The sequence below is a fragment of the Plecotus auritus genome (assembly GCF_963455305.1).
Source record: "Plecotus auritus genome assembly, chromosome: 4".
NCBI classification, from domain to species: Eukaryota; Metazoa; Chordata; class Mammalia; order Chiroptera; family Vespertilionidae; genus Plecotus; species Plecotus auritus.
The window spans coordinates 174,904,928-174,918,639 of record NC_137775.1 but is presented as its reverse complement, the minus strand read 5'-3'; the positions used below and the strand labels follow the sequence as shown (position 1 = coordinate 174,918,639).

Below are 13,712 nucleotides of genomic sequence, written 5' to 3'. Positions count from 1 at the left end.
CAATAATACATAAAGATGAAAAGCAAGATGGCTTATATTGATCATAAGATTTGAAGGGAAAACCAGATCTCATCTATCTGCACCCCCTTTTGAGGCTAAATTGTATCAGACAAAAACATAAAGATGATCAGTATCTTCTTTGTACCTCCTAACCACTAGAGGTTGAGTGGTAATAGATGTTTCAACATGAATTCTATAACCCTCTGATCTTTAAAATTTGAATAGTTAGCCCACTTAAGGTTTACTGAATAAAATAATGTGTAAACAAATGAACAAATTTCATGATTATATTAAAGGATTCTTTGGTAAATAGTCAATCATGCATTTATCCAGAAGGAAACATCTGACTTATAGAAACACAGTTAAAAAAAAAAATGGCTCCCTTCATTCATCCTTCTACCACACCTATCTATAAAAACAAACACGTCCCATTCAAGGAAGAACATTTAGCTCTCTGTTAGCAACAGAAAGAACACTTCCCCAGCAACAGGAAAACCCGAAAAGGACATCTATTTTTAAAAATAAAATGTGAAGCCCTCAGCATTTTGCCGATTTAGTGAACAAGATAAATGTTATCCATTTAAATTAGGTGAATGTCCTATAGCTTTCAAGAATAAATAGCCTGATCTTGCATGCCTTGTATCTGATTATTTACTTTGGTTTTTATACACTAGACCTTTTCCTGACATTTCTGCTGATTTCTCTGTTCATGTGTATTTACACACATGACCATGATTAGGTAGGAGGTGTTTCATTTTAAGTGGAAATGTGGTAAGCAAGTTCATTACCGTATGCAAAAACAGTTCACAGCAGTGTGTATCTCTGCTCGGGAGCAAGGTTTTTTAAAAAGGTGATGATGAATATACTCCTTGAAGGAAAGAGACAGGAAAATGATCTGTAGCTTACTTACTATTATAAGCAACACAGTTTTAAAATTGAAAGAAACCTTAAAGATCATTTGATCTTGAGCCACAAGGCATTGCCCAATGCTTCAAATAACAACCGACCTCTTAATGTATGTAGCATATTAGTGTTAACCTAATTAAAAGTTTAAAGTTCTCAACTTTGCAGAAAAAGACACTGCAGCTTAACCAATGATGAATTTTCACTCTAAGGTTTAATCCTATTTAATTGCAACGACAGAACCAAAATGCAAATCTTGTCCAGCTTTTATTCTTTTCATTCAACAGCCAATATTACTGGGCATATATCTATTAGTTCTTCAACTTAATTGTGTGTACAAATGTTACAAATACAGTAGTTGTAAATTTAAAATTTTTATTGAAAACAGAAAGATCACCATATATGTAAGGATGAAGGCGGGTCAAAGTAACTTTGTTTTTTTTTTTATTACCATTTAAAAACAATAGTGATTCTTAGAACAATCTTATTTTTTTGCTTTAGTCATTAAGTTTAGTAAAATAGGAAGCAATATAACAACAGTCTTTGATTTCACCCTTAGTCTGTAAAGATGGAACTAGCTGAGGTAAGCCTTAAATATGGGGATGTATTAGGTTTTGTCTTTGAGCGCTGATTCCTTTTCTCATTTCCTCCTTTGGCTGAAGGCAAAAACAGAAGGTCAAAAGCTCATTACAATTCTTATGATTCACATTTGAAATTGGGGACAAGATCATTGAAAAAATTTAGTTTTTTAAAGTTAACTGATTCATTATATGTAAAGACACTACACAGCATATATATATAAACATATATATGTATGTATATATTTCTATTTTTTCATTCAATATCGACTCTACTACTAGTTGTGTTAACTTGGGCAAAAAAAATTAACTTTCTGAACCTCGGTTTTCTCTTTTGTAAAATGGGAATACCAACAGTTCCTATCTTATAGGACTGTTATGAAGCACTTAGCACAGAGCCTGGCACATGGTAAAAACTCAATATTAGTTATTATAGAGAATTATATATGTATTATATATGCATATATATAATATCCTTTTGGTATTTTTATATACAAGTGAAGTTTTTCTATAAAATCATCACTTGTTTGGGTGTGTAGATAAAAATGTAAAAGTAATTTTATTATGCATTTCCCTTTATGTTTTAGGACTATGAAACTAGTCTGTATGATATAACATACATTTATCAAAAGTCAGCACAAAGAGTGACACAATTTTAAAAATCAAATCATTTAGGAGGTTGGGGAATCTGAAAGAAAGCGGACTGCAACAAGAGAATCTAACAGTATTACAAATTTATGAAACAACCTCACTGAAGAGGGTGGGGGAGAAGGTGCTAAACTAAGCAATTTTTGGAAATGATTTAAGTTTGTAAGACAAAAACAAAAGGAACTGTGTGTAGACATTGTACTCTAGTTGACAGAGTTGCTTTGCAAGGGGATATTGGTTAACAGTTCTAGTACTGCTATATACATGTATACTGAAATTAAACAATTAAGTAAATGGATGGCAGATGGTAGGAAACAGGTTTCTCACCGCTGGAGTGGGATTTTACAGATTAGCAAAGGGGAGATGATCCATCCTAAAATGATTCTTCTTGTAATGGGTTCAAGTTGGATACATTAGTAGAATTCATGATTAGCCTAATATAGATCCAGATAGTTCCAGACAGGATTATTCACAGATAGGTGTGTATATATAGATTAGTGTACATCCATATATTTCCTTATCAACTTCAAGGTCTGAAAAGAAAGGACACTCCAATTAGTAAAGAACACATCTAGTGCCTACTATATCTTGATTTCTAATACCATCTATATATATAAAAAGCTAAGTGACTGACAGTCCATCCGTCTGTCTGTCCGACTGACTGACCATTACATATGATGCATGCTGGATGGCTATATATATAAAAGCCTAAGCAATCGTCCAACCATTCAACCATTCAACCATCTGACCAGTAGCTATGACATGCAATGACCACCAGGGAGCAGATGCTCAACACAGAAGCTGCTGAGCTACAGTGACTTGACAGCTGCAGTTCTCGGGTGATGCACCCAGAACCAGAGAGCAGGGAGCCTGATTCCAGGGTATGTCACCTGAGAACTGCCCTCTCACAATCTGGGACCCCTCGGGGGTGTCGGAGAGCTGGTTTTGGCCTGATCCCCACAGGCCAGGTCAAGGGGCCCCATGGTGCACGAATCCATGCACTGAGCCTCTAGTTTAAAAATAAATGTTGACTCGCTCATTCATGATACATATAAAGCTCTCACTGGTGCCAATCGCACGTGTGTTTCGATTTGTCATTGTTGATCGTGAATTTGGTTGTTTTTGTTGACATTCTGAAGCTGAAAGAAAGCATTGTCGTCGACAGAGTATGTCTAAAGACCAACTATTGGCACAAAAGATTGCGACCTAACATAATCGATGCTGAGGATCTGCGGAAGGAGAGGTTGTTCTGATTCCAAGAATTGATTTGTCTCTCTCTGACACTGGCCTCCCATTTAAATTAATTCCAAGACAGTTTCCCATGATGCCAGCATTTGCGATGACTATTAATAAATCACAAGAACAAACTCTAGACAGAGTAGGAATATTTCTACCTGAACCTGTTTTCGGACATGGTCAGTTATATGTTGCTTTCTCTCGAGTTCAAAGGGCGTCTGATGTTAAAATTAAAGTTGTAAATACTTCATCACAAGGGAAATTAGTCAAGCACTCTGAAAGTGTTTTTACTCTTAATGTCGTATACAGGGAGATATTAGAATAAATTTAATCAATTTATCAGTCATTGTTTTTATCACTGTTGTTTTTATTTAATGTTTTTGTTGTTTTTATGTCATGTCTTTGTTGTTGTTATATCATGTTGTTATTGTTTATTTCTTAATAAATTTATATATTATTTTCATATTCATTTTACTAATTTTCTTTCATCTCTGACACTTCTATTATAGAGCAGTGGCAAATAGCGATATTAAAATATTTCTTCTAATTAATTTCCTTTCAATGTGCACGGAACTGTGCACCAGGCCACTAGTTCTCCAATAAAACAACCAAAGTTCCCTAGAGAAATGGCTGATTCTAGGATTGGGGTGTGATGTAGTACCAGAAAGTAAGGAAGTGCTCAAAAACAAAAACAAACAAAAAACCACCTCACATTGATGGATATTTTAAAAATATAGGACAACTGAAAGAGCTCCCAATGGCCACAGCTGGGACAATTTGAGTAATAAAATAAAATAGTACTGGATTTAACCTAAAATCCTATATAATAAAAGGCTAATATGCAAATCCACCAAACAGCGGAACGACCGGTCACTGTGATGCACACTGACCACCAGGGGGCAGTCGCTCAATGCAGGAGTTGCCCCTGGTGGTCAGTGTGTTGCCATAGGGGGCGGGCTGCTCAGCCAGAAGCCCTGAGCCGGGCTCACGGCTGATGAGTGCAGCAGCGGTGGCAGGAGCCTCTCCCACCTCTGCGGCAGGTGGACATCCCCCGAGGGCTCCCGGACTGTGAGAGGGCACAGTCTGGGCTGAGGGACCCCCCTGAGTGCATGAATTTCATGCACTGGGCCTCTAGTATAAAATAAATATCTATAGGTGGAGAAACCAAGATGGCGGCATAGGTAAACACCTAAACTGCTGCCTCGCACAACAATTTCAAAACTACAACTAAAAGACAGAACGGACACCATCCAGAACCACAGAAAAGCTGGCTGAGTGGAAATTCTACAACTAGAAGGAAAGAGAAAAGCTCACAGAGAATTGGAGGTACGGCAAAGGGTCTTTGTGCGCGCAGAGAGGAAGGGCGGCCGAGAGCCTGGCTGACTTTCTCTGGCGGAAGGGGGAAGGAAGCCCCCGACCGCACTGAACCCCAGTCCTGACTGCACTGAACCCCAGTTCCGGGCGAGCCCCTGGGGACCCACGCTCTTACAGGGGGAGTCTGGACTCTCGGGCTGAGACTCTGGAGCTGGGGAAGGCGGAGGACTGAAAGCGCGCGCACGCGCTAGTGCGCACAAAGGCTGCGGAGGTTGCCACAGGCTTTCCCTAGTGGAAGGGAGTCAGAGGCTCCTGTTTGCACTAAGCCCCAGTTCTGACTGCAGTGAACCCCAGTTCCAGGCGAGCCCCTGGGGACCCACGCTCTTGTGGGGGGAGTCTGGACTCTCGGGCGGAGACTAGGGAGCCAGGGAAGGCGGAGGACTAAAAGCGTGTGCGCGCCAGTGTGCACAAAGGCTGCGGAGGTTGCCACAGGCTTTCCCTAGTGGAAGGGAGTCAGAGGCTCCTGAATGCACTGAGCCCCAGTTCTGTCTGCAGTGAACCCCAGTTCCAGGCGAGCCCCTGGGGACCCACGCTCCTGTGGGGGGAGTCTGGACTCTCGGGCAGAGACTTGGGAGCCGGGAAGGCAGAGGTCTGAAGGCACGCACGTGTGCGCAAGGGCAAGGCTGACGGGAAGCCAAGACTGAGACTCCACCCCATCCAAGCTGAGCACAGAGGCTATTGCAATTTGGCAAGTCTAATCCTACAAGGCTGTCTCCAGCACCGAACTTCTCCCAGCATAGACACAGCTGATCCTTACAGCCAACTGGCCTGGAGGTCAATTCTTCCCAGTGATACCAACAACAATAAAGACTTAATTACAACAAGGCTGTACACACAGTCCACAAAGGGGTGCACCAAGAGTGTCCACCTCAGGTTAACTGGGGAGGCAGACCCACTGGGCCATATTGGAAACCTATTACACAGTTGGTAATCTACCTTACCAACTCAGGGAAGCAATGAAAATGCGGCGTCAAAGAATCAGGTCACAAACGAAAGAAATGGAGGAAAACAAACGACTGGATATAGAATTCAAAACCACGGTTATAAGGCTTTTTAAGAATATCCTAGAAAAGGCCGATAAATATAACAAGACCCTCGAAGATATGAAAAAGGACCAACTAGAAATTAAACATACACTGACTGAAATAAAAAATATTATACAGAGACCCAAAAACAGACAAGAGGAACACAAAAATCAAGTCAAAGAATTGAATTACAAAGAAGCAAAAAACACTCAACCGAAAAAGCAAAAAGCAAAAAAAAAAAAAAATCCAAAAAGTTGAAGATAATGTAAGAAGACTCTGGGACAACTTCAAGCATACCAACATCAGAATTATGGGGGTGCCAGAAGAAGAGAGAGAGCAAGATACTGAAAACCTATTTGAAGAAATAATGACCGAAAACTTCCCCCACCTGGTGAAAGAAATAGACTTACAAGTCCAGGAAGCGCACAGAACCCCAAACAAAAGGAATCCAAAGAGGACCACACCAAGACACATCATAATTAAAATGCCAAGAGCAAAAGACAAAGAGAGAATATTAAAAGCAGCAAGAGAAAAACAGTTAGTTACCTACAAGGGAGCACCCATACGACTGTCAGCTGACTTTTCAACAGAAACTATGCAGGCCAGATGGGAGTGGCAAGAAATTTTCAATGTGATGAATAGCAAGAACCTACAACCAAGATTACTCTACCTAGCAAAGCTATCATTCAGAATTGAAGGGCAGATAAAGAGCTTCACAGATAAGAAAAAGCTGAAGGAGTTCATCACCACCAAACCAGTATTATATGAAATGCTGAAAGGTATTCTTAAAGAAGAGGAAGAAGAAAAAAGTAAAGATAAAAATTATGAGCAACAAATACATATCTATCAACAAGTGAACCCAAAAATCAAGTGAATTAAAAACCTGAGGGACAGAATAATCTGGTGAATATAATAGAATCAGGGGCATAGAAAGGGAGTGGACTGATAATTCTCAGGGGGAAAGGGGTATGGGGGGTGCAGGAAGAGACTGGACAAAAATCATACACCTATGGATGAGGACAGTGGGGGGGAGGTAAGGGCAGAAGGAGGGGTGGGAAATGGGTGGAGGGGAGCTATGGGGGGAAAAAGGAGAAATAATTGTAATAATCTGAATAAAGATTTATTTAAAAAAAATTAAAAAAAATAAATGATCAAAAAAAAATATCTATAAGTCCACACACATATAAACAAATTATTGAATCCATAAAATGGAAAAGAGAAAAATTTCCTATGCAAAATAATTCCAAATAATTAATTTAGATTACCCTCAAGGAGGAGGAGCATAAATCCCTGATCATTAAGTGTTGGCTGCACAAAGTGAATTCCTTCCAAGGAGTATAGTATGGAAAGGAAGAAAAAAGAGTAAGTTTGCAGTGGAGAAACCTGACAAACACTACCTCCGCCAGGTGGTCTAAGGCAACATCAAGAGTGATAAATCATGTTGACAGTATGTACCCTTGATGGGTAACCTGGGGCAAGTTACTAAACCTCTCATGGCCTCTGAGTGTAACATCTATCGTGATGGTCTTTTTCAATTGTTAAATATATGTAAAATGCCTCCCACAGCACCTGGAGCATAATAGATACTGAAAAATAATATTCATAATTGAGAATTAAATGTTTGAAAAGTGCTCTGAGTCTAATTTTTGTGATGTAATAATCTTTTATAAACTATTGACTGAAGTTGCCAGTGACTTAGTAACACTTTTGAAATATACTACAGACCTATGTATATGTATATGTATATGTATAAATAATATGGTCCTTTTGCTTTAGATCTTGGTATCGTTGTGGGGCTTTTATTGAAGATACTTATAAACATTATTATTATGGCTGCATCTGCTGTTAGCAAAGCTTCATATTATTTATCTGTGTCTTTTAGGCTTAACTTGCCTCAGTATTTCCTCAAAAAATACCATACAAGAAAAAAGTGCATGCTGGGCTATTTGAAGCTAGATATCAGATCACACATAAATGCCCTCAGATTTCTGCTTACTGCTGCCTTACTAAAGCAATAACAAAGAATCGGGATATCCTGCTGTTGTCTGTTCTTAGACAGTGTCTCCTCTGTTGGCAATGCATTACTTCAATACTGATTCACGGGCTTTGACAGTGGACCTTGTTATTGAATGCATCCTGCTATTTTAATGTTCAGCGTTCAGTAGAGGTGGTAAATGACTCTGCATTATGGGAAACTGGATTAATAATATGGCTTAATAAATCAGAATACTAAATGTGACAATTGTTTGATAGATGCAATTTGCTTGGAAGGTTGATTCTACACTTTTCCAGTTTCTCAAAATGAGTTATAGCAAATTTGTGACACTATTTAGAATTCTTTTGTTTTAAAACTAAAAAAATAAGCAAACTGGACATTGTAAATTGTTCTTTGGAGGTTTAGAAATCACTGGCAGTGACCTATTTGAAAGCATCAGACACTTGATCTTTGCCCCTGACCTCTTTTTATTAATCCTCACCCGAGGATATTTTTCCTTTGATTTCCAGAGAGTGAAAGGGAGGGGGAGCGAGAGAGAGAGAGAGAGAGAGAGAGAGAGAGAGAGAGAGAGAGAGAGAGAGAGAGAGAGAGATATCAAAGTGAGAGAGACAAATCAATTGGTTGCCTCTTGCAAGACCCTGACCAGGACTGGGGATTGAACCTGCAACTGAGGTATGTGCCCTTGACCAGAATTGAACCTGGGACCCTTCAGTCCACAGGCCCATGCTCTGTCCACTGCCCCTGACCTCTTTTGTCATCCTTTCCTGTGTTAATTGGACAGATTGGACACTCTGTTGGAGAATCAAACCTTTTGCAATGATAGACACAGATGTATCCTTATCATGTATTTCTTTAAGATGGATTGTTTTGTTTTGTTTTAAATTTCTAATTGACAGCCAAAGAATCCAGCATCTCAGATCAGCCTGTCTCAGGTTTCCTCTATAATAACTGACATGATGTTTTTAAGACCATATAGAATAAAACTGCAATCTGTAAAAAAAAAAGCTAGCTGTTTCTGTGAGCATTCTTTCCCAACTATGTAACTCCTAAATCTCCATAACTCTCTGAAATGACATTCCTTATTCACTTTGTTGCTTCCCTTGCTAGCAAATAACTGTGATGCATGCTTAAAATAGGTTTGCTTTTAACATATTTTATCTTTATTATCTCCCTATTACCACCACTGAAAATATATGCAGTGTGTAAGGTGAAGGGAAAGGTCTAAGTAACACATGGAATGAACTTTTCTCCAGCAGTCTTAGTGACAATAAAAGTAATTCCCCAATAATTGCAAGATAAGGACATGCAATGACAATTAAAAAAAAAATAACCTTTCAACATTAGGAATTTTTAAAAAATCAATGTTAATTAGGCCTTTTCCTTTTGGGATCTTTTAGGAAGTGATTTACCCATTCATTTAAGAAATATTTATAGTCTACTATGTGCTATTGCACTATTCTTGAATTCTAGAATAGGTGCTGAGGAAATATCTCTGAACAAAACAGAAAAATCCTGACCTCATGGAACTTACATTCCAATGGAAGGAAAACAGACAATAAGAAAAACAGTATTTATGTTAGAAGGTGTAAGTGCTAAGAAAAAAAAAACAAAAAACTGAAGGGAGTAGCTGGGGGAGGGACAGCATTTTAAATGAGATGGTCCGAGTAGGCTTCCTTGAAAAGGGTGATATTTGAGCAAAGATGGGACAGAAGTGAGGGAGCTAGCCATGAGGGTATCTAGTGGAAAGATCTTTCCAGATAAAGAGAATATAGTCAGTGCAAAGACCCCAGGGCAAGAGCATTCCCTGTTGTTCTCGGAGCATGGTGCTGGAACAAAGTGCTTAGTAGAAATGAGGTCAGAGAGGTGACTGCACGAACTTGGTAGGAATGTTTTTCAGGTCACAGAAAGGATGCTGGCTGTAAAAGCTGGAAGCTAATGATTTTGGCTTGATCTAAGGTCCACATACACACTTCTAAATGTTAAAAGCATATCCATGTTATGTTACAGGTTGATATCTCAACTTGTGTCTATATCACCCTTAAAATAAGTGAAAATGCCTTGCTTGTGGAATTGGAAAAACATGCAGAAAATTAAATATTAGGTCAGACACCTAAATTACAGTTTTAATTCACTAGCTAGGATCTTAAATATTAATGAGCCTTCTTCTCTGTTTTATTTACAGGTTGGAAGAGTATCTTTTTCCAGGTTCCTGTTGTCTCTAGTTATCTCTTGGTTTCCCTTAATATCTCAGTCCAGGCAGTATTTTCCAATCTTATTTCCTATTCATGGTTTACTCTGTCACATTTTACCGGTAACACATTTTATCGTGTTGCAGAGGCCAGAATTTTGCTGGCCCAGAAGTATGGAAATTATGTATGAGATGTAGAATAAAACAACAAAACCTAGTTGTCCTCAATTAGTAGAATAAAGTAAAATCAGGATTTTCCTTTAATTTCTGGCTCACTACGGAAAGGAACCATTTTGTTTCTTTGGTGAGGACACGACAGCATAGAGGTGACAGTCACGTATTAAGTAAATTTCACTTCCCAGCAGCACTAGTATCAAGGAAGGGGGATCGAGGTGGGGAGACGCTGGCAAAGGGAAAGGAACAACCGGCCTTAGTTTTGCAAAAATGCCTTGTGTATGTATCCCGTGCAAATAAGGCATGGAAAGGTTCTATATGTCAACTCGGGAAATTTACTTCTCAGTTCCTTGGAAAATGGTTTCTACAACAGGGCGACCCACAATGTCCAGGTCAACTACACACTGGAGCCAGAGGCAGGCTCAGATGGAGGGGCTTCTAGGCTCACAGCGTTCCGGAGTTCAGTCCCGTGGAAGTTGGGAATGTTTACAATGACACCTGCTGACGTCTGCTCACCCTGAAAACTCAAAAACATCCGGGCAGGAAGCCAGTGAAGCTGTGGAGATGGCTGTTAGGAAACCAAAGTGGCTTTTATTTTTTTTTCAGAGGTCTCCAAGCCCCCACTGTTATGCAGGTGCTGGCCAATCAACGGATCGGCGACAGTCCTGACTGTGGGGATCTGGGTGAAGATGATACGCCCGTATCACTTCCACGACCTGTCGCGCACCCCAGTAGCGAACGCGCCGAGGATTGGTAAGGACGAAGCAAAGTTTCTGTCCAAGTTTAGGAGAGAGTGGCAGAGCCGGGAGAAGTTGCGGGTCATATCTAAGCCTCAGACCGTGGAGGGAGCCGAACCTCCCGCGTGCTCTTCGGCCGCCGCCCAGGGCAATGCGAAAGGGAAGCTTTCCTACAGGACACCTGCCGCCTTGTCCCCGAGACCCGCGAGCTCCTCAGCGCCGGCCGACGAGGGCTCGGCCTCTGCCGGTCTCGCTCCACCCCAGGGCCGGCCGACCCCGGCGAGCGGCGGAGGACGAGCGGTTCCCGCAGGTGTGCGCGCCGGCTCCCCGGCTGGCCTGGCGCGGGGCCCTCTCTCCACTCCCCGCGGCCCCTAATCGGCCTGGGCGCCTAGCTCCAGGGCCCCCGTCGCCGCCGCCGCCGCCGCCTCCGAACGCCCGTCTTCGCTCCCCCACGCGCCGGCGCTATGGAGACCATCACGAGACGCCGGCGGCTCCTGCGCCCGCCAATGGGAGAGCACGTCGCGGGGAGACGCGGACGTCGCTCTTCCAAGATGGCGGCGCGTCCGTCGCGAGCAGCCGGGCCGGGGGGAAGCCAGCGAAGCCGAGTAAAGCCGCCGCCCGGGAAAGGACTGAAGGGGCTGTTGCCGCCGTTGGCGGCGGCTCGGGCAGTTTCCGCTGCTGCTACGGCTGCTGCCATGCGGCGAGGCTAGGGAGGAGCTCACTCCCCCGGGGTGTAATAATGTTAACAGAGGTAAGCGGCGGCGGCGGCGGCCGGTGTTTACCTGTGAAATGGGGAAGGGGCCGGTGCCGGCCCGGCAGAGGACAGCATTGCTCGCGCCGGCTGGCCGACCCTCGGAGGCGGGCCGCGGGGCCGGAGGAGCAGCGGGGATCCTACAAGTGCCCCCTGATGGGAGACGTGCTGACTCAACAGAGTCCCACCGCCTCCTGCTGCCCGCGCTCTTCTTTCGCAGTTGCCACTTGCCCGTCACCCGGCTCTGGTCTCCCTCCTGCGGTCGCTACCTCCCAACTTCCCGCTCCCTTCGTGGTTTCCCTTCCACGCTGCTCGGTGGCATCGTGGGTCTCTGCGTTGCCGCCGGTCCCCGCTGCCCACGGTTTGCTCGAGGTCTCCCTTCCCTTCCCCAGGCTCGGCCTCCGCGGCCCTCCGCCTCCATGCGCGGTCAGCATCCTGGGTTTGTCACTCGGCCAGCCCGGTTTGTGTCCACCCCACCCTTGACTGCTCCGTGGAGTGGACCTGCTCTTTCCTCCAGCGAAAGGGAGTCGGGCAGCCCCCGCTCCCACACCCGCTCACCTCGCGCTTACACCGTGGGAATAAGAAAGTTGTGTGGAACATCCACCCTCTTGATGGCTTAAGGCTCCCTTGGTACTGCCCCTCGGGAACATTTTCCTGGGACCTGAACTGGAAATAGGGCAGCTGTAACTAGCCAGTCAGTTCCCCTTCCTAGTGCCCAGGGCCCATGACAAAAAGCAGACTTTTTTGGAGAAGTAGAGTTTGCCTTTACCAGCAGTGCCCGAAGGACGCAGTCGACGTACCCAGGCCTTGACACAGTGAACACAGTTGTATGCGGTGGAATATGCCGGTGTAGGCATCACTGAAGATAAACCCCGAAGCTTGTGGGTTTAAGGAAATACCCTAAAAGCTTCTGGGTTGAAGTCCTGTGAGGATTGCGGTGTCAGCTCTCAGGGACTAGTTTGGGCATCTCTGGGGCTGAACTCAGGGTAGGAAACCAGTTAAAGGGGCAATGGGAAGTATTTTTATTTGGGCCAAAAAGGGAAATAAAAATATTTGTAGAGGAGTGTGAACATTTGGTAATAAAGGACTTACTGGCCTTTCCAACTTGGCTAACTCTGAGGAACTTCCTACTTTGGTGATTATTTGTACTTAATAATCTATGCACAGAGCCTGGCATATGATTTGTTTATTAAGTACTTACTGATTGATTTTAATTCATGAACTACTTACTTCTAGTAGTTTGTAGTTCACTCTGTATTTCTAAATTCCACCGATTTTTCATTCCTGGAGTCTATTTATTTCATTCCCGAAGATTGTGGTGTATCATAAGCTTCTGTTGTCATTAGCAGTATCAGGTTAAAAAAAACCTTAGAAGTAGCAGAAGTTCTATTTTTACCTACAGTGTGATGTTTTGGTGGGAATAATTAGCCTTATAAGTTTCCACTGTTGTCTCTAATGTGCAATCTTTTATGAGATAATCTTTTGATTAAATTAGGCTTGGGTTAGCACATGAACTCATTGTGTTTGCTAGTAAAATAAATAGTGTCTTGATTTGGAAAGATTGAACTTTCTTAGCTTTTGTATTTTAAAATAATTTTGTCTCGGCGACATATCTTAAGCAGTAAGTCAGTGATAGTAGTAAGATGCGCTATAGTGCTTTGTGGGGGCATCGCTTATAAGAGGCAGTGCCAGGGTTCCAGCGTTGGCAGTCTGCGAGGTCCGCTAACCACTACACTGGACTGCCTCTCTAAAGTAAGGTCTGAATTAAATGGTGCTTGGATCTTATCTATGGTTTTAGTAGTCATCGTATGGATTATAAAACCGAAGTCCAGAGACTTGTCCAAGGTCAAGCAATTACTAGTGGCAAAGGTGAAACTAGAATCCCATTTCCGACTCAGTACAGAACTCTGATTTCTCAGTGAGTAGTTTTCAGCTTTTTTGATAGATTTTTAAATAGGCTACTTCCTTGTCTGAATATGGTCGGTCAGTAGATAAACTGGGAAAGTTACCATTACTTGAGAAAATTTTTTTGCTTTACTTCTAGCTTTTTTGTTTGTTTGAACAAGGCTCAGAAATAGTCCTATTTTGAAATATTTTAGATA

General features: G+C 42.5%; 1 protein-coding gene across 5 annotated transcripts in view; it reads left to right on the top strand.

The window, feature by feature from the left end:
- The first annotated feature begins 10,701 nt into the window (after positions 1-10,701).
- The window catches only part of SNX13 (sorting nexin 13), a 104,355-nt gene continuing 101,344 nt past the window's right edge, over positions 10,702-13,712 (top strand). For 4 of the 5 annotated variants that reach the window (XM_080664393.1, XM_080664391.1, XM_080664392.1 and 1 more), the window contains exon 1: positions 10,702-11,610. In XM_080664393.1, coding sequence (XP_080520519.1) covers positions 11,011-11,610 — 600 coding nt within the window. In that variant the 5' untranslated portion in view covers positions 10,702-11,010. The remainder of the gene's footprint in view (positions 11,611-13,712) is intronic. The other variant, XM_080664394.1, reaches the window with a different exon arrangement.